The sequence below is a fragment of the Haemaphysalis longicornis genome, unplaced genomic scaffold, assembly GCF_048455015.1.
Source record: "Haemaphysalis longicornis isolate Haplotype H1 unplaced genomic scaffold, Haemaphysalis longicornis Haplotype H1 scaffold_1, whole genome shotgun sequence".
Taxonomy (NCBI): Eukaryota; Metazoa; Arthropoda; class Arachnida; order Ixodida; family Ixodidae; genus Haemaphysalis; species Haemaphysalis longicornis.
The window spans coordinates 203,233,694-203,255,551 of record NW_027526203.1 but is presented as its reverse complement, the minus strand read 5'-3'; the positions used below and the strand labels follow the sequence as shown (position 1 = coordinate 203,255,551).

Here is a 21,858-nt window from a genome sequence, read left to right as displayed (position 1 = left end):
GTCCTCATGTTTGCTAGCTCCCACAGCAAGGACATTAATGCAGTGACTGAGAAAGATGGTGGCCAAAGGGAGAAAAGGGGGTGGTTCCTGAACAAACAGCCCTTGATCATCAAAACAGCAGAAAAGAGCGCTGATGACTCCGAGTCCACGGCTGGGGTGTCAAAATACCTTCTGGCCTACGTGTACAGTGCATTCACAAACTTTTCTTTAAAAAATGTTGCGATTACACACACACTCTCCATGGAAGGGGTTTGTTTCCGGCAAGGTGGTCGAGTTGAAATTTGTGATTAGTAACAACATCAACTCGCCATTCGTCCTTTTCATTTAGCATGCTTCCGAGCTTCACTTCAAAAACCCTACTTTTTCTAATTTACGTATAAATGGATTGATTATGGAATATTCTCTTATTTACCTCTGCTCAAATAAAACTGTGTTATACCTTAACGCTGCTATGTCCATGCAGGCGTAAAATTCTTCAATGGTGTTGTGTGGGGTACATTAAGCTCAGTACTAATAAACTTAAAACCAGGGCAAGTGAAGTTTCCCCTATCGTTTCAGGGTATCCAAACTATTTATAAATTTTTGTAAGCATTCTAACTGTCTACCAATACTTTGGGGGTAACTCAACTCAGCTCACCCTTTTTTCCCATGCCTTTATTATTGTTGTGCTCTACAAACACATTCCCAGCTGGAATATGCCTGCTGAATTTAGGGCCCAAACCATTCTTTTGCTATTTCACACGATTGCAGCTGTATGAAACATTGCTTCTGTTTAGTTTTAGCCTATGATTTCCAGCAGGTCACTTTACTGTCAAAACCATATTAAAACATTAATTGCTATTTATAACAAACAGTATTCTAACATTTTACATAAAACATTTGGTTGTTACCTCACTTGACGTTTTTGTTACACAGCCAGCCTGGTTCATATTTATCTAGGTATGAAGGACATGTACACAACAAATGCCTTACTGCAATACATTCACATGCCCGTCTTACAGCAAATCAGCAGTGACAGAAGCCACACGTTTTGGCTTTCCAGCAGAGCTTTGGTGTCAACAAAAAAGGAATCTTTCTTGGCTTCTCTGCAGAGCTTTGCACTCAAGCAAAAATATCACTTGGTTGTTTGGCTTTCCTGCAGGACTATAGTGTAGTGCTAGAAGGCATCACTTGATTATTTGGAATTTTTTCTGTGTATTGTGCCAAGAAACCGTTGCGTTTTGTTTGGAAAAGGAACTTCACACCACAGACTGTGCAGAGAAAGTAGAGCTACTCACTGACTTCTTTCACAGCCGCGGAAGTTTGGTAGAATCACTTGTCCTTGACAAACACCATGTTTGCTTTCTGTCTGAAGGTGTGAATCTGGGAGAGTTGGTTTATATTTTGGGGAAAAATACAGCGACAATAACAGTACTGAAGTACAAGGAAAGGTGCTGTGATGAACAGTGTCCATGTGTTCGCAGCTTTTTTGTCCAGTTTTTTTCCTGTGTTTTTTCATGAAGACTTGCTACAGTGCCTGATCAAGCCTGTTTTTGTCTAACAAAAATGTCAACAGCGAAGCACTTATCAATGCTCACATGCTGCCCATTGACACCAAAGCAGAAGCACGTTCACTGGAGTCATTTCATTGTTGAAGCCTTCCAGGATACATACAGCTTTCAGCTGTACTGCACTATTCACAAAGCCTTCCAGGCTACATACAGCTTTCAGCTGTACTGCAATATTCACAAACACCAATAAAGACATTCACGTCCACATAAATGTCCTCGGCTCCAGTTCCTGCACAAGGTTTTAAGTACTCTCGGGAGAGGATAATGTCAAGCTGTACAAGAACCATTCCCTCGTAGATGTGCTCCATAACCTGTTTTTTAGGCTTGTTAGCTTAAAAAATAGTTTCAGTGCCCTTTTTTTTAAAGCTAATTACCACCACCAGAGAATGTGCTTTCTAGCAGTTGGGCTCTGCTGGGTATGCATCGTTGCAAACAAAATATGGGACACTGCATTATGGCCCTTACGACTAAGCATAGTCACTTAAGCAATTAGCCGAAACAGTTTTTTACACAGCACAGAGTTAAAAAGCAAAATAACATGAAATATCTCCTTGCAATTAAAAACTTTTACTGTTCACCCCCCTCCCACAAACACAGAGCAGACAATTACCAGCTGTGAACACAAGTATTAATGTGAAGTTGAATTCCACAGGGTGCTCCGGATGGGTACATTGATGTCACAGTCAATCAGAAATCGTGAATCCTCTGTAAGCCTTCGAGAGAAGCTCTCACCCTTACTGGCCATCCAACTGAGTGGGCATGAAAGTATTGTTGTTGGTTATGTTGACTTCCAAGCCAAACACGAGTAAACAAAAAACTAGCGTACCAAAATACATAATCAGAACAGATGCAGGATGAAGTTTGTTGACTAACCGGGTTGAAGAAGGCAGAAGGAAGTGGGGCAAAGGTTAGGGAAATAAAATCCATGCGGTAATTGTGAACGAAGTTATGAGACACTGCCAGACGATCAGCTGGTGAGGAGGGAGGGCTATCCTATCTATCCCTTGCTACCTCTTTACTATAATTGAGCAGATAACAACCTTTCATTAAACTTGCTAGCTGGCAGTTCCACGTACCCTATGTAGAAAATTTCAAGGTAGACAAAACGTTGTTTCCTGTGCATTCAATAATGGCTGCCTACAGATTGCTTAGAATTCGCAGCTCATTTGAAGTCTTGCATATCATGAAAGCACAATAGTATTATTCGAAGCAACAAATTCGAAAAACATAGATGAACAACAAGCGTCACTTGTTTACCTTGAGCACACTAAACTTGAAAGCACTATTTAACACAAGTGTCAAGCTTGGCACAAACGGCCATCTTATCGGCTTGACTTTCGAACTTGCACATTTGGAGCTTGAGCCTCCTTGCACAGGAAGCCAGGCAGTGAGCGGCTGGTTTCAGCGATAGCTGAGTACCTATGCTGCCCATGGACGGACGGCTGCTGGGCTCTCCCATGCACCAGGCCACCCACGAAAGTGGAGCTACGCTCCCTGCATGCAGCGTGCACGGATCGTTTCGCGGGGTAGTAACGTTTCTTGCAATGCCCCGCGAGAAAAAATTGCAGAACAGGCTACACGCGAGGACGGATTGCGTTCGACGATGCCCTGCGCTACCTGACGATACTTGATTAGTGCACACTGACGCCGCTGACACTGCGTTGTTCGCGTTATCACGTCATCACAGTCAGCTACCTCGTTAGCCACGGCGCAAAGCGCTGGAAAACTGATCCGCACGTAACACGTTTCACGCCAGAATCAAAATGCAAGGCTTGGAATGCAAGTAGCGAGCAGAACAAGTAGACAACGAATGCAGGAGCATAAAGCCGATGGCACGCGAACTGCAAGACAATATGAAGTTATAGCAACATATTTAACGGCAACAAAAGGAGCACGGAAAAAAGCCGGGCGAAGCAGCTTGCCAAAATAGCACAAAATAGGATGCATTAGGCTTACCAAGACTAGCAGCAGCAAGTTCACGAAAAATACTCAATAAATAACTGCAAACTATCCTCCCAACAAGAAAAAAGCGCCGCGAGGCAGCCGCTGTGCAAGGCGATAAGGATGTAACGTTGCGCAGGCTTGCGGTTGGAGCCAAGGCCGGAATCCCACATGGCGCACACACGCCGTCAAACAAACGTCTTCAAATTAGAGATGCGTCGCTCAGGAGTGATCCGGTTCTTTTGAGCCGCTCTTTTTGAAGAACGAGTGAGCCGTGGCTCAGTAAAAGTGAGCGGCGGTTCTTTTGGAGAGAGGGAGACCCTTCTCGCCCGCTCAATGATCCGTGTCGAACGGGGCGAGCCACAGCCATAGAGTTAATACTACTACCACAGCACTGCAAACCATGGAGAAAGAGCCAACGGAGCCTAAAAGCCGGGTCAACGCTCTCTGCGCCAGTTATTGCCGGCGCGAGAAAGCAACTCCACTGCCGGGCCAGCTGGGGCTAATTTTCCAAATTTATCCAGCGCCCCCTGTCGTGGGAGCCATAGAGTTTCAACTCTATGGTGGGAGCAGACAATTCGAGCCAGGAGAACCGGATGCAGTTCTGACCCGTTCATCGGCTCTTCCGGTGAGCGGAATCCGCTCAGTTACTGAGCGGAAGAACCGAAGACCCGGGTCAAATGAGCCGTCGCTCTGCGCCATCTGTTATCGGCGCGGGAAAGCAACTGTACTGCCGGGCCGGCTGGGGCTAATTTTTCAAACTCCTCCAGCGCGCCTCCTGTCGTGGGAACAGACAATTCGAGTCAGAAGAACCGGATGCAGTTTTGACCCGTTCTTCGGCTCTTCCGGCTCTTTCCGCTCAGTTACTGAACCGAAGAACGCCTCCCGCTCTTTTCAAGAGCCGCTCTTCGCGAAGCGGATCTTCTGAGGCGCCATTTGGGAACCGCGGTGGCGGCGGCGGTGAATGACAGATCAGGAGGCCGCAATGGCAGCAGTGAACGAACTGCGTCTGTATTTTCAAAGTAATAGAAAATAAACTCCTGTGACCATATAATTCACTAGAATCACTACAGTTACATTTGTGCGTGCAGCTGTTGTCCGAGTCAGGAAGTAGCCGCATCTTCTCAACCGCTCAGTTCCGCGGCGATTATCGGCTCCCGGCGGTTCTTTGGCAGAGCGGCTCTCCTAAGAACCGACGTTCAGCGGCTGCTCGCTCGATTAGAGAATCGTGCTGAGCATGGCTCTGAAGGAGTCGTGTCGGCACGTTCCGGTAGAGTTATTAGAGGCGTATCGGCCGATCCAGCTGGGTCTTGTGTGCAACTTTCGTGTCATCTATTATCGCTGCCAGAAAGCGGACCCGTCGACCTCGCTTCGAATAAACTGAACAAAGTGTTGTTCACCACCACAATATTAAAATTAGTTTCTTGTATTATGTCCAGAATCATTTTTTCTGGCGTCACAGCTCACTAGAAGAGATCATATTTGTGAGGTTATAAAGTTGACAAAAAGTTGCATTTTCTTCTTTATATATCGACCGAGAGTGATTCTGAAATGCCACTGACACATAAACACTTTTGTAATGATGGTGAGGCCAATTCTTTTCAGCACGAATACAGCGGATGTTGTTACAAAATAAATGACTAAATAACAATTGAGTAATAATTTAGATTATGGATGCTTAACGCAGGTTACAAACCTAAATGAACCGCTGAACCTTTCAAATGAACCGGTTCACTTCAGTGAACTGAGCCGTTCTGAGCCGCTCACTGAAGTGAGCCGTTTTGCCCATCTCTACTTCAAATGTGCAAAAAAAAAAAAAATTAGTGACGCCACAGGAAGTCACGTGACTAGTTTAGTTTGACGTCACTTCTGCGGGGCAGGAGCCACCGCGAGGGGGCTAGATCTCGTACCCCGCGCGGGGCACGAGACTTACCTTTTTTTTTAAACCCCCACGTTACAAAGCAGTCCTTTCTGGAGCGCGTAACGCTTCGCCTAGCTTCGCGCTTGTCTCCTCACTCCAAGCTCGCTACACGCCGCAACAGTCAAGCGTGAACCGCATGGGGCGTTTTTGCACGCGATTCGCACGCCTCGGCTTTGCGCGCGCTGTGTTTTCACGGGCGCATTGACGATTTCGCGCCCGCAGTATCTCCTACCTCGGTCAGAAAAAGACGCTGACGACTTGCGAAACGCTCGAGACAGCCCGCTCGCTCCGCCCGAAATGTTTAGGCTTAGCACTCCGGCAGATATTTTAGGGCGCTTTCACTAGCGGCGCGGATGACCGTTTTAGCTAACGTTATCAGCTCCTTTACTGCACAAGAAACTTCGTGTCTGCCTTGAGCGGCATTTTAAAGAGCGGCTAGAAGCAGTCGCTCAAGCGGCCGTGCCACTTCGCGGCCGAAGCCGCCGCCATGTTGCCGCCGCCGGCTGTGGCGCGCGCAGCGTGCGAGAGGTTTCGCGGCGCGCATGGGGCGTGCGGGGCGCGTTTTCGCGAGCAGATAACAGCCCGGCCGTTTCTGGAGAAAGAAGAGTCACAAATGGGGAGAGAGAGCCGTCGCTTGCTTGTTCGGCAGTCGGGAGCCTCGCCGGCTCGTTCGTATCATCCGCCGGGCCGCGCAGGTCCGTTCGTAACAGTCGAAATTTTTCCCATTGCAAACAATGCAATTTTGCCGGGACTTTTCAGAAATTCGTATCATCCCGAAATTCTTATCACCCAGAATCGTATCATCGAGATTCTACTGTATGTGTGTGTGTGTGTGTGTGTATATATATATATATATATATATATATATATATATATATATATATATATATATATATATATATATATATATATATATATATAGTAAGGAAATGAGGGGCTCGTTGAGGAAATACAGAAAGATAGGTCAGCAGTCTACAACGCCAAAGGAGGCATAGGGGTGTGGTTAGGCTCTTTTCTTTTTCACTGCGGTTAATGAAGTAAAGATTTTTTTTTTTATTATTAAATATCCAGAAGAAAGAAAGAAAGAGAAACACGCGCCCAGAGTGGGGACTGAACCCACGCCTTTCGATAACATGTCGAATGCCTTACCAATTCGGCTATCTGGGCGACTGTGTTCTCCTTCACTTTCTGGGCTATTTATATTTTACTAGAAGTGTATCTGACGCTTGAGGGTGGTTCGGTCCCCACTCTGGGCGCGTGTTTTTCTTTCTTTCTTTCTTCTGGATATTTAAAAAAAAAAATCTTTACTTCATTAACCGCAGTGAAAAAGAAAAGAGCGGCGCCTAACCACACCCCTATGCCTCCTTTGGCGTTGTAGACTGCTGACCTATCTTTCTGTATATATATATATATATATATATATATATATATTATATATATATATATATATATATAATACACACACACACACACACACACACACACACACACACACACAGGGTGTTTCACCTAACTTTAGCCAGAGTTTAAAAATATTTCGATGCACTCTAAGACCACGCAACAAAATGCATGTTGCTACCTTTTCTACGTATTTTCTCACGCTATTTTTTGTATGTTGCTTAATTAGGTAATTAGCCAATTTTAATTACCCACTTTCGAACCAACGAAGCTAGGTGAAAAATCCCAATTAGGAAGTTGCAGAGCGGTATTCAAAACCTCAGAATAAACACTTTCTGTCATTATATCCAGTAGGTATTAGTGTTTTTCAGCGTATTGAAGATGCCCGCGAAATACAAAAAAAAAATACCACGTGACGTGCCAGCTCGCACGTCTTGATAACAGTGCTTCCAAATGTTGCACTCACAAACTACCATAAGCAAGCCATCGCTTAAAGGGACACTGAAGTGAATTTGTCAAGCTTCCGGTTTTGCTTGCACTCCGTAGACTGGCTCAAATTACCGCACTTTTCATCGTTTAACCGGTTGATAAGTCGTTAATTATTTTATAAAGCGGGAAATAAGAAAAACTACCATGCGCGGTCTGTGGTGGCCGCACCAACTAAAGCTGTGACGTCGCGAGGAGATGGCACCGTGATTGGACGATGTCAGAGGTTTAGCATTCAAACAAGTTTCGGTTTCGGTTCTGTAAAACAACATGTTTGACATCTGACGGCATCGTTGGATGGGCCTTCTCGATATCTCAGTAATTGCCATACCACCCTTCTGCCATATTGCCGGCTGTAAATGCCTGAGATAAGCCTCCCAGGACGGCTTGGAATCGTAGAAATCACTAGCCGAGGCCTACGCAGTGGATGACGCCCTCCGCGTCACCGCTGACGCTCAAATGCCATGCGCTTTTCCCTCATATTCGGAGCTTGCCTCATCATGCCTGTATCGTAAAAAGCGTGTTCGCACCAGGCCAAGGGTGTGCTGATTCAGGCCTGTGCCCACTGCCCGCAAGCAGCAGCACGCTAACGAGAACTCGCTAGAGCGTCAGTGGCAGTCTGCACGCGTTCTGCAAACTCGCTCGAAGAACAGTGAACGTTACGGCCCAAAAATGGTGAACTCAGTTTAGAAAACATCGGCTGAAAACGAAAAAATAAACTGGCAAAAAAAAAAAAAAAACGACGCACCCTCGGAGATTCGAACTTGCAACTTGCAAAACGATAACCTACCGCCTTAGACCACTCGGCCACAGGCCAGGTCTGCCGAGGCTGGATATATAAGGTATATAATGTATAACCAGTTTACACTTTTATTTAGCCTTATCATTTGAAGTACTTTAGGTGACTATTTGTAGTATAGCGCCCATGCAGTAAGCGTCCCTCAAACTTCCACAATATCTCACGTCTAGCAATTGCATTTCTTGGATGGAAAAGCGTTCGCAGATGTGCGGTCATGCTGCTGACCGCTGTGCTTGTTCACCCAGTGCAAAAAAGTGCTTCCTGCTCCCTAGTTTTGCGCTGTACAGTAAAAGTTTCAGTTGATTTTATTTTCTTAGTACCAATATTGACTTTGTTGACTCTTCTCCCGCCTTCAAGAGGCCTTATATTTTCCTACTGGCGTACCAGTCAGCGAAGCGTCGCATGTGCGCTCGGGCAGCGCTTGTGTGAAGTGACCTTGACTTGGAGCTAGATACAGTGTACAAACTAACCAAGTAAAGAAAGGCACATACTACCATTCACAAACGTGTCCTGGCTTCGTTTTAACTGAGCGAACAAATTGCGACGACCCATCGGCGGCCGGCGGACGAAACGCTGGGCCGACTGACTCTGTCTGAAGGCCGGGGAGCCGTGCAGTAGCGCAGCCAATTGCGAGCTCGGCTCCTCCCGACGTCACACGAAAATGCCACAGAAAATGGGCGAGCGTAAAGAGAGGAGGACAGCATTTTCGAATTAATTTTTCTACTAAATAAAATCGCGTAAACGCGCCCAGAGTGGTCGAAACATGGTCTGGGGACTCCGGACTACAATTTGCGCTGGTAATCCCGAAATGTTTACATATCACTTCAGTGTCCCTTTAAAAGGCGACAGGGCAGAGACAAACCTGTTGATTCTGGCAGAACAAGCGATAACCGCTGCGTCTGCTTATCGCTATTGGCGATCTGTTGTGAGAGAAGCACATCGCTGGCGCAAATGGCACAGCCAATGCCTACGCTGCTGACCTGTCGCCTTTTAAGCGGCGGCTTGCCTATGGTAGTTTGTGAGCGCAACATTTGGAAGCACTGTTATCAAGACGCGCGAGCCGGCACGTCACGTGGTATTTTTTTTGTATTTCGCGGGCATCTTCAATACGCTGAAAAACACTAATACCTACTGGATATATAATGACAAAAGTTTTTATTCTGAGGTTTTGAATACCGCTCTGCAACTTCCTAATTAGGATTTTTCACCTAGCTTCGTTGGTTCGAAAGTTGGCTAATTAAAATTGACTAATTACCTAATTAAGCAACATACAAAAAATAGCGTGAGAAAATACATAGAAAAGGTAGCAACAGGTTGCGTGGTCTTAGAGTGCATCGAAATTCTTAGAGTGCATCGAAATATTTTTAAACTCTGGCTAAAGTTAGGTGAAACACCCTGTATATTATGATGGGGTTTATTGACAGGTCATCTCGAATAATGTGTAGCAAGATCTGGTTGCCCCCCAGTGCAAGCGAGCTCAGGATCTGTTGTTGCCTAATCTGTCTGCGTAAGGCTGCAGTAGTGACACTGCCTCAATGTGAACAGGCCCCAGAGAAATACCGTATTTATTCGAAAATAGGTCGAGCACGAATATAGGCCGACCCCCTAAAAATTGAAGTCGCCGAAAAAAATAATAATATATTCGGTTATAGGTCGACCCATACTTTTAAGAAAAAACTTGAGGAAACTTTTTAAAACTCCCATTTATTTACAACGCGGTCACCTCACTGGTCGGAGCCACACGCTGCGTCGTCGTCGGAACTTGCGCCGCATGCGCCGCAGTTCATTACCCACCCCCGCCCCCGACTGGCTTTGAAGGCTGAACGGCCAATCCCGCCTCGCAGCGCTAACTGTTGAGCTTTGGTCTGGTTTGAATATCTTCGCAGGACACTCGGTGTCCTTTCGCACGCTCCTCTTCCACGTGCAGCCGGAGTTTTTTCTCAAGAGCATCGTGCCTCCCAATTGTAGGGCCACGAAACGCACGATGCAGTCCCCTACAAGCAAAAAGTTCGTCCCGCTGTTTCCGCCATCCCCTGATCAGCTTTTCATTAACGACTAACTCTCGCTGAGCGGCGCAGTTGTTCAAGTTCTCAGCAAACAGGATCACCCGCCGCTTAAAGTCCGACGTGACATCGCGAAATGCGCAGAAAAACGTATGCGGAAATCACAACGAAGCAAACACAAAGAAAGCGCATGAAACGGAGACCGGGAGATAGTAGAGACAGCGAGCGAAGCAGGCAACGCCGTTCCGTTCACGAGGTGGCTACGCTAGGTGGCGAAAGTCACCTTTTTCCCCTACCTCGCGCTACGGCTCCGAAGACACCAAGCCAAGCCAATCTGGCTCTCTAGCCATTACGTCAGCTCGCTCGTGTCCGGTTCGGCCGCAGGTAATGCGCGATAGCCGGCAGTGACTGTGGGTGGTTTTCTTACGCTGATTGTTTTGTTATTTTTTCCTTTATTTTCTTGCCTGTCTTTGTTCTAGATGCTCCACGCTGCCGCCTCAAATTGAGGAGCGCCAGGCGCGACGGAGAAAGTCTGAAACGGATCGCTCGGTGCGCTCGCTATTTTTGATCACGACTATAGGTCGAGGTTCTTCGGTCACGATTATAGGTCGACCTTCAATTTTTAAGCACATTTCCGGAAAAAAAAGGTAGACCTATATTCGAATAAATACGGTAAATTGGCCGTGCATCTGCTCATTTCGTTGCAAATGTTGTTTCAAGACAACAGCTATCTATCTGCCGCCCCTGCCACGTAAATCAATTCAAGTGTACCGTGTTCCACTGATCCACTATGAGGCCCTTCTCCATGCGCAGCCCACACACCATCTACTGGAACCTTTTATTAGTGTCGAAACACTTGGAATGCCGCCAGGAGCTATAGTGGCGCGGGCGACAGAAGGGGACGGCGTGATTTTTTTTAAAGTGGATGTATTATCTCATTTGCTAACCAAAGATCAAGCGTCCATGCATTCTTTATTAAAAGAACACTGCAAATATCAATTTATGTATCGACTGTATGCCTCAGATTTGTTTAATGTTTTGTTTTTGTTCAACAATGTTGACAAGTATGAAAAGTGTCACCAGATCTAGCTGCTCAGGAATGGTTGTGGGTATATAAACGTCTTAACGCCTGTTTCAACTTTGGCAGGGCGGCTGAATCAAGGGACAGACAGGCAGGCAGAAAAAAATTTCCGCATTCAAGTAGCCCAAGAAAGACTGTTGTCCTTAATATGTGCAGAGTGCAAGGTAAGGCAAGAGGCCAACACTACGCACCTTATACACACAGCGGCCATCCTGTCCTGGCTCCTTACTCCCATAGGTCACCGAGTGCATGCTTGCCACAGAGCAGCAGCTGAGACTAATAGAGGAGAGAGGGAGGGGGAGAGAGAGAGAGAGAGGTTACAGTATCCTGCAGGATGCTGTCATCTGCTTGCCTTGATCGTGCAATGACAACGAATCTGGTATCACCATTTGAAAGGCCAACGATTGCATCCACTGTTCCTTAATTAATTTCTTGCACATTTATTATTCAACTCATTTTCCTGGTCTTGTGGCTATTGCAGCCTACTCTCATTAAAAAGACACTGAAGTGAATTTGTCAAGCTCCCGTTTTTGCTTGCACTGCGTAGACTGGCTCAAATTAGCACGCTTTTCATCATTTATCCGGTTGACAAATCGGTAATTATTTTACACAGCGCAAAAGAAGAAAAACTACCATGCGCGGTTTGCGGCGGCCGCACCAACTAAGGCTGTGACGTTGGGAGGAGGGGGCACCGTGATTGGATGATGCCCAAGGTGACCAACCAAACAAGTTTCGGTTTCGGTTCTGTAAAACACAACCAATGGTGCTGTTGGATGGGCATTCTCAATATCTCAGTAATCATCGTACCGCGCTTCTGCCATGTTGTCGGCTGTAAAATGCATAAGATAAGCCTCCCAGGACGGCTTGGAATGGTAGCATTCACTAGCCGAGGCCTACGCAGTGCATGAACGCCCTCCGCGTCCCCGCAGACGCTGAAATGCCATGCGCTTTTCCCCTATATTTGGAGCTTGCCTCACTCATGCCTGTATCATAAAAAGCATGTTCGCACCAGGCCAAGGGTCTGTTGATTCTGGCCTGTGCTTACTGCCCGCAAGCAGTCGGTGCTTATGACAACAGCACGCCAATGAGAACTCGCTAGCGCGCCTGTGCCAGCCTGCGCGCGTTCTGTGAACTAGTTCGTGGAGCACTGAACGTTGCGGCCCAAAAAAAGGTGAACTCAGTATAGAAAACATCGGCGGAAAACGAAAAAGTTAACTTATAAAAAAAAAAGCACGTACCCGCGGGAATTCGAACTTGCAACTTGCAAAACGATAACCTAACGCCTTAGACCACTCGGCCACAGGCCAGCTCTGCCGAGGCTGGATATATAAGGTATATAATGTATAACCAGTTTACACTTTTATTTAGTTTTAGCATTCCAAGCAGCTTAGGTGACTATTTGTTGTTTTGCGCTCGTGCAGTAAGCATCCCCCAAGTTTCCACAATATCTCGCGTCTAGCAATTGCATTTCTTAGACGGAAAAGCGTTTGCAGATGCGTAGTCGTGCTGCTGGCCGCTGTGCTTGTTCGCCTAGCGCAAAAAAGTGCTTCCCGCACCCTAGTTTTACGCTGTACGGTAAAAATATCAGTTGATTTTATTTCCTTAGTACCAATATTGACTTCGTTGACTCTTCTCCCGCCTTCAAGAGGCCTTATATTTTCCTAGTGGCGTACCAGTCAGCGAAGCGTCGCATGTGCGCTTGTGCAGCGCTTGTGTGAAGCGACCTTGACATTGGAGCTAGATACAGTGTACAAACTAACCAAGTAAAGAAAGGCACATTCTTCCATTCACGAACGTGTCCTGGCTTCGTTTTAACTGAGCGAATGAATTGCAACGACCCATCGGCGGCCGGCGGACGAAACGCTGGGCCGACTGACTCTGTCTGAAGTCCGGGGAGCCGTGCAGTAGCGCAGCCAATTGCGAGCTCGGCTCCTCCCGACGTCACACGAAAACGCCACAGAAAATGAGCGAGCGTAAAGAGAGGAGGACAGCATTTTCGAATTAATTTTTCTACTAAATAAAATCGCGTAAACACGCCCAGAGGGGTCGAAACATGACCTGGGGACTCCGGACTACAATTTGCGCTAGTAATCCCGAAATGTTTACATATCACTTCAGTGTCCCTTTAATGCAACATACTGACAGGATTACCGAAATTTACTGAAACTAACTGATCCCGCTATGAATAATGTGCTTTTTCCTAATTTCTTTTTAAATGTGCTACCATGAAAAATACAGCGCATCAGGAAATTGCACAATCAAAGAAATGGTAGCAGCAGCAGTAATTTGCTCATTGAGGAGACTACATTGAAGAACTCAGTGAAGTTTTTCAACTCAATTCCTTTCTGACATGCAGTGCATTCAAGCATAACGCATCGAAATACAAAAGGAAAATGCACACTGTTGCCAAGGCAAGCGAGGCAAAAAGTGTCTCGTATCTCATGCCTGTCTAGACATCATTTCCTTAAATTAATATAAAATGAACACAACATTCTTTATAGGAAATATTTCTGTCTTTTACTGGTAAACACTCACCCTTTGCCTTCCTTCATTTTGTATTGTCCGTTCCTTCCCCCCCCTTCGCAAACAGGAAGTTCCCATTAACACAAACTCCCCCCCTCCCGTTTTGGTCCGACCCTCCTCCCTTTTGCCCCAAGCAAAAAATACACTTCCCTTCCCACTATAGTAAAACATCGTTACAAGAGACACTGTTACAAGAGACACTTGGTTATAAGAGTGATTTAAATGAAAATGATTTGGTTGGTCTTCTAATGCTCGCCATGTTAGAAACACTGCATACAAGAGACCTTGGTTACAAGAGATTTCCCAGGTCCCTTGTATCGAGTGTCTCTTGTAACGAGGTTTTACTGTACTATATATAGTTTCTGTGAGCAACCCAATTGCAGAAAACCGTTCACTTAAACCGAGCATGCATCAAATCGCACCCTGCGATAAACCAGGCTCATCAACAAGCCAAAGCAGATTGCCCAAACACACAAGCGACAACGAATTCCCCTTCCGCAACCACTGCAGTTGCAAGTTGTCTTGCTGTTGCACAGTGACCAATCATTTGGCCACTGTCCGGCCAACTTACCCAGTGGCCGAGCGCACAGTGGTGGCACCCTGGGCAACCCAGAGGTAGCAGCAGCAGCGGGGGTCGTTCTCCGGCTCTTGCACGGCCAGCGCTACCACAGGTAGGTCCGAGGGGAGATTTACCGTGAACCTGCGTGCACGGCGGGGACGCAACAATGTTCCCACCACGGTGCCAGGTGGGTAGAGCGGCGTTCACGTCAACTTGCAAACAAGCGCAGCACAAGCCCAGCTTTTGACTGCAAACAAAGTCGTGTGCTCACCGTTCAGCCAAGTATGCATACAAAAACAAAAAAAAAAATGGTACTAGGGTACCTGAAGTCATCGAGCATCTAACTCATTAGCAAAAGTACTTAGCAACTAACAATTTGTAAGGAATCACGTCTATTGGGGGAACTTGTGGTCCGTGAAGAGCTGAAAGAATACACAAGCGTTAAAGAAGCAGTCAACAGAGTGCTGTGCACAGCCAATCGTTAGCGCATTGAATGCCACAGCATTTCCTCTGCACGCATTTATCTTTTGTAGTCTTCGTTCTGGAAACGTTGGATCAGGTCGAGAACACTGTCGATGAGACAAGAACAGTCTATAATAGTGACAAAAAAGCTACACCATTTTCTTATCAAACTTGCCAGTATGTCATGCAAAAGGACAAGGATACGTGCGCTTCGCATGGATTGCAAGATAAGCTAGCTGAGCGCTGCCACGCACTAGTAACAAGCATAAATAAACAAATAGGAAGGCATGGTTTGCGACAACATACACAAGTCAAATAAATTGCACATCCTTGTAACTACAGGGTCGAGATGAACGAACGATGCTTCATTAAGCCACGCCAATGCATGCAGTTACACCCGACGGGGGTCATCGCATGCACCACTGAGTGGCCAAGTCCTCAATGGTTCATCTGCGTCAAGAAGGGCTGCAAAGCTGCCTTGAACACTGACGGCAGTAATCCACGGTGGTGTTTGGAACCTGGAGGTTGGAATTCAACTCAGCACTTGACCTCTTCTCCAGAAAGACACACCCCTATTTAATTTTAGTCGTATACAACAAGTCTCTCAAAGTGCAGTTCCTGAAGCATTCTTCGCAGGCCCTCTCCCGAATTGCTGAACGATACAATATTGCCTGCAAGTCTCAAGTGGCTCAGATATTTTCCACTAACTCGTATACCTTTCTGACTTCTCCCACAGAAGTTTCCTAAATTCACATATATTTGTACTCAGCAGTACACCTTAGACCTTAGGAAAGGATGCTGAGGGAAATGTCAGGAGCAAACAGAAAGGCCAAACAAGCAAACATCCCAGCCGGAATGTGCACTCCACTTCAACTAAAGGAAAGGAAAAAAAAAAAAAAGCCCACTCACACGGGAGTAAGAGCCACCACGTCCCAGACGTGGACGGTGCCACAGGACAGGCCAAAGCCTAGGCAGCCGAGCTGTGGCAGCCACTCTAGGCAGGTCACCTTCGCGTCACCTGGACAGGACCACAAGAGGGACAGAGAGGCACATGAACCACTCACCGAGCAGACGCTAGAAACCAAACACCGGACAGCCTACATCGATGGCTAACACTTGTTATGTTGCAAGGATTTGTGGTGCTATGACCACAATATGTAGTGTTTTACATTCTTAGCTGGTAAAGACAAAAAATGCAATGAGATAGAGACTGACGTTGGCCTCTGCATGGTCTTAAAGGGCCCATGCAGTCAAAATACAAATTGGTTTTATTCGAAAGATTTCGTGCTTTGTAGTGCCCCCAGCGCTTGCCCAGCAGGAAATTATGCCGTATCCACTGTGAAATTAACCAATTTAGGTTAAAAATTTGATTCTCCTGCCAAATCGTGTGTTTTCATGACGTTTGCAATGGCATCACAAGAACCGCTCTGCAACTGATTGTGGAGCCTCGTTTACCATTGGTCAACCTAGATGGTGCCACCATACCGCGAAGGGCCGTTTTCTGCCCTTGCTTTGTTTTCTACTGTATTTGTACCTGGCTTGTTTTTGCTAAAGTAGAAAATAATTGTTTCATGAAACATGGTGTTCGTTCGACAAATATGGTCATGCAAGACGCCCTCGCTTACGCCAACCGGCCAGTGTCGTCGGAGACAACCCTAAAGCGCCACACTGCTCCGCAGCTAGAACAAGCATAGTGCGCGCAGTACGAACAGCGGTACGCATTGATACTTCTATGTATACGTGTACTTTTGTAATTTCCACTGTTTAGCCCAGCATCCTTACTACTATAAAAAGAATACTCTTCATTTAAGCGCAACTAGCTCATTCGGCAAGCTTATAAGCCCTGCCTAATTTGCATTTGCTTTTGCCGGACTCAGCCGATCGCACAGCCGGGCATATGACACCATAGGTTCTGTTGCGGGAAATGAGCTGGTCGGTCCCATGGCCCTTTCCCCTTTTTCCTAATTATATAGCTTATTTGAGCAAAGTTAACATTAAAAGTGATTCTAACAAGGCAATCTTTCGAATGAACCAAACTTGTGTTTTGTCTGCATGGCCCCTTCAAGCAAAGGAAGCATCTTTTGTAGGTGCCCACATGCTCAAAGGGCAATTACTAAAACTGCGGAATCGCGACAACTTCTCACACAGAAGTGCGCAGCCATCAGAGCATTTAGTGCTAACTTCGATTAATTTCGGAACAGGCTGCAGAACATTGCTTCTACTTCGTAGTGTTCTAGTGCAATATACAGCCATACATAGTTTTACACAGTCCACTCCCAAATTTCGGAGTGCTCAATGACCAGAGGCTCAGTGAAGAACACCCCTAACATTTAAATGGTGTCATAACACCTTTTGCCCCGATCCATCCCTAAAACAGCGCAGCTTCCTCCAAAGCACTCAATGGGCAGATCTTGCAGGAGTTCCAGCAAATGTCTGCCGAGAACTGGCTTCCCATCCAGCATGTTTTTCACACACAAGGCTGCGCTGAAATTACATCCAGAATTGCAAAATACCACCTCGTCTGGCACTCGCGGGTGAAACTGGTGGCAGGTTGCGTGCAGTAGCCATAGATGTGAAGTAGACCTGCGTGGCTCTCTTCAATGTTTTAAAAACAAGTTTAAAAGCATCTTTCAGCATTTCCCCCACCCATTGTAGTAGATAGCATTCTTGCACTTATGAAGTTATTTGCATTGACCAAAGTCAAACAGGCAAGCCTGTCCATTTGGGTCTACAAATGTTATACTAAACACCTAGGTAATCCTTGCTGCTAAGACAGTCGAATTCTGGTCAATCAGTTTTAATGCCTGCAGCTTCTCAACTGGTGGCTCTCTTCTTACGCAGGACAATTTATGCACTTCATTGCTGCAACAGCATTACAGAAAATCTTTGCAACATTGTCAGGGATGGTGGCCTCACCGGTAGCCTAACCCTACAACGCGTCGTAACAGCTCTGTGTACCCACTCCTCGATTACACTCACAAAACACTGGGTGCATGTTAGAAGCGAGTGTAAACAGCAGATCTGACAAAGTTCTTAGCCAGTCCAAAGCACCATGATTGCCTGTTCGGTTGTGGTTGCGTATTTCAGGGTAGGAAGTCATTACTGTACGTGGCTTTTGCAAGTCTTTTGAAGCCGGCATATTAATATGTAGACTCAAGAGTGGCCAAAGCAAACATGAAGCTGCCCGCTGATTTCCCCTTTCGCTAATCTCATAAGCAGCCTGCCTTTTTTTTTTTTTTTCAGTATTCTTTTTTATTTTCTTAGTGCATAACACCTACTGCACTCCACAAAAGCCACAAACTAGCCACGCCACACAAAGGAGAAAAAATACCTGACGATGTTCAATGCAATTGAAGCTAATGTTCGCTTATGATGAGAAATCTCGCTCAACAGAAGACAAGATGCAGCGCAGTACTGGTGAAATGTTTGATGTGAGCAATTCAACCAGCGCATTAGAGATGAGTCTCCGCGTCAGCCGTTCGGAAATAGACAACGTGACAAACTCACCATCCACAATTGGCATTTCGCCTTCTTCGATAAGACTCTGCACACCTGAAAAAAAAAGTACAATTCATTGCGGTGAAAGTCTGCCACATAATGCATATCTACGAGCCCTACCTGTTTCCTTGATAAAAACAAACCCCTTTCAACCCCTCATGTAGATCTGAAATGCTGCTGTTGCTTAGTCTTCCTCTACTTCCATCTCTCGGCAGCCACTTCGTTGGTCTTGATCCAATGGTGGTCAGTTGTCTGCATTACATGCTGAACCTAAAATAACTTTTTCCTCTGAGTTTGAGATATGTCTTCCACCCGAGTTTGCCCTCTGAGATGGTTTATGATGCGACTTCTCAAAAACGAAAATGGGAGGACAATGTAAGAGGAAAATGTCAGCTTCAATTATTCATTTCCAGATGAACAAGGCACTGCTTCCAAGATATGTTTCTTGGCATTTTCTTAATGCATCAGCAAAAAAAAAAAAAAGAGAGAGAAAAAAAAAAAGCCTTCAGCATCTTGTATCGCACCTTTCCCTCAACCTGACGTGTCCACTTTTAGTACTCTCAGTATGCGCTCTTCAGATCCTGAGCCTCGGACTTTCTCTTTGAATATCTCTTTCGACATTACGAACATACACACACACCTTTGCTCCTTGTGAGTGGAGGATTTAATGACCCCCCTCCACGTGCTGCTATAAGGCCCATCCCAGTTTTTCGCGGGAACGTGTCGTTTTACTCTACTGACCCACCCGCTACTTACTAATTAGTTACTTTGCTTACTCTTACTCCCAGTCTTTCGTGTGGAAAAGGACAGTGGGGCATGCCGTTTTGCTCTACTTAGTACTACTTTGCTTCATTTTGCTCTACCAGTTATTATAATTACTCACTTTGCTCCACTTATTCTAACTATACTTACTTGCCTATGCGAAAGAATATCAAGACCTGCTGCTGCAAGATGCCTTCTCCAGCGACACCCTCAAAACAGGATCTGTCTGGTTTCGGCCCCTGCCCACTCATCCCTTCGTGACAACGTCATGGCCCGCATAAGAGCCTGAGAATTAATGTACCAGGCGCCACGAGACATCTAGCTGCAAGCAGTTCATCTCCTGGTGAGCTACCGGAGCATCCCACAACACTCCAAGTTCGGTAGGCAACACTATCCTCCTGCCCACCCGTCACTTGCCAAGGATCGAACATGAGCATAAACTCAGGCTTTTGCAAACAAACACGTTCCACCACCTATCCAGACTTCACGCCATCAATCCCACCCTCTACAGCCCCACCTGCCCACACTGCAGTGAGATCTGTACCCTCCACCACACGGTGTGGGCCTGCCAAAGAAACCCAAAAGTTCGCCCAATCTCCAACCCTTCCCGTGAGAAGTGCGAGAGAGAACTGGCCAGCTCCCTCAGCGACACTCGGCTTCAACTGGTGGAACGTGCGGAGAAGGTAACAAGCCAAAACGGAGCCCTGAAATGAGGAATCCAACCACATGCTCTTTTTCTCCTTGTGGAATAAAGTTTACTCTTTCTCTCTGCCTACTTATTCTACTTAACTACTTATCATACTGATTATTCTACTTATTCTGCCTATTCTACTCATCCACCCCACTCAATAATGAAGCCCTGTCTCATCTCGCTGTCCACACACAAGTGGGACAGGCTGCCACTGCTGCGTTTGCCAGAGCGTGATCTTGTGCCCACTCGCATCAGTGAGGTCTGCGTCAGTGGTGTTCCCCTACGCACCACAGAACTGCACGCAGGGGTGCAGGGGTCCCCTTTCCAGGTGAGCGGGGGGCAGGCCCAGGGCGTCGTCGTCGGAGAAGAAGCCCTTCCTCTCCACGGCCACCACCCCCAGCGGCTTGGTCCCGTCCGCGTGGTGCTGCACGCTGTCCATGCAGAGGCCCAGCAGCATCAGCCAACGGTCCTTCGTGGCCACGGCCAGCCAGCCACCAGTCCGACGGCCCAGCTCGTCCCCACTCACCACGGCCAGGTGGGTGGCCTGGGCAGGGCAGGGAGGGAGGGAGAAAGGCAGGCTGATCCGCCTTGCAGAGTAGGTGGCAACGCCACCATGTGAAGTGAGTGCCAGTTTTAACTATACTTTGTTACATCGAGGTTTAACTGCAGGTGGCTGGTTTGTCTGGCAAAGTAGATGGCGTGAACACAGAATTCAAAGAGCATGAGTACATGCGCACGCGCACGCACGCACGCACGCGCGCACACACACACACACACACACGAGGTGGATATTCAAGAAAAATTTTTTTTCCCAGCTTTGATGCGTTCCAGTGCTCCTGTCTTGCTGCTGGCCTGCTTGCTCTGTGCTGTCTTGAATTTCTCCGACGGTTACTGGCAGGCAGTTGTACAACATCCTGTGGTCACCCCCACTGGTTGATATGACATAGGCAAGGCTACCCACCTCATGGCACCCAGCAAGAACTGCCCAATTGTCAAGGCAGTGGCAGAAATTAACAACCTTGCCACGGCACGGCCACGTCTTTAATAGATTGATTTGATTGATTGATTGATTGTAGGGTTTAACGCACCGACGCAACGCAGGCGATGAGGCACGCGTAGTGGAGGGCTCCGGATTAATTTTGACCACCTGGGGATCTTTAACGTTCGCCGAAATCTCGTACACACGGGCGTTTTTGCTTTTCGCTTCCATCAGAAAAGCGGCCGCGGCGGTCGGGAATCGAACCCGCGACCTCGTGCTCAGCAGCGCAACGCCTTAGCCACTGAGCCACCGCGGCGGGTACGTCTTTAATAGAGCCCTGCCTTTTACATTGCCACATTGCACCCACACCATTCCGTTGCTGAGCCAAGGCATAGCGAGAACCGAGAAATGAAGCTCATCATGGAACAAAAGGAGGGAGAGGATTTATTTGCGCATTACCGAGGTCGGACGCCCACTGCTGGACTGCCCAAAGGAGGACGACCCTCGTGCTGCAAGGAGAGAGCTCTGAGCCCGAGCTGTGAGCTCAGCCTCTCCCTTGCAAGTAAGCTGTTTTCTCATCTTCAGCTACGGCGAAACATGACAAAAATTGGCCGCGTGTCTGCTGCTTTCGTTGCAAATGTCGCCGATAGACGATAGTCGACTGCCGCTCCTGTCAAGCAAAGGCCTCCCTTCTCTTCCCCGCTCACCTCTCATGCTGTTCCTTTCCCGTCTCGTTCCTCCCAAGATAACACGTTAGAGGTTTGCTCAAGTCCATTTAAATTTACCGCGTTCTACTGCTCCAGGCCGGGTGTATCGATGCTAACGCTGCCGTACGGTGGAGACGCGCGTGAATTGAGGTACCCTACTACATTTATAGAACCACAATGCCCTACTCTGCGAGCGTTCCATGCAGAACGTGTATCCCATCTAGTGGAACCTTTCATTGCTATTGCCGTTTGATTTCCTAAATGACGCCAGGGGGTAGCGCTGGTAACAGCAGGCGACGGTTTTCTGCCGTTGATGTAGTATTTCATTTACTATCACATAAACCAAGCATCTACGAATTTTTTAATAAAAGAACACTGTAAATGCCTCTAGTGTATTGATTTTCTGCCTTACATTTGTGTAATATCTTGATCTTGTTCAACAATGTTGAAAAGTATGAACACTGACACCAGAATTAGACGTTTGGATTTGGCAGTGAG

General features: G+C 46.9%; 1 protein-coding gene across 1 annotated transcript in view; it reads right to left on the bottom strand.

Annotated features, from left to right (window-relative positions):
- Window positions 1–21,858, bottom strand: part of LOC144141292 (uncharacterized) — a 173,351-nt gene that overhangs the window by 126,534 nt on the left and 24,959 nt on the right. Inside the window, exons 4-8 of the mRNA XM_077672870.1 lie at window positions 19,963–20,218; window positions 18,231–18,275; window positions 15,633–15,741; window positions 14,274–14,402; window positions 11,371–11,455 (exon numbers count right to left, since the gene is read on the bottom strand). Coding sequence (XP_077528996.1) covers window positions 11,371–11,455; window positions 14,274–14,402; window positions 15,633–15,741; window positions 18,231–18,275; window positions 19,963–20,218 — 624 coding nt within the window. The remainder of the gene's footprint in view (window positions 1–11,370; window positions 11,456–14,273; window positions 14,403–15,632; window positions 15,742–18,230; window positions 18,276–19,962; window positions 20,219–21,858) is intronic.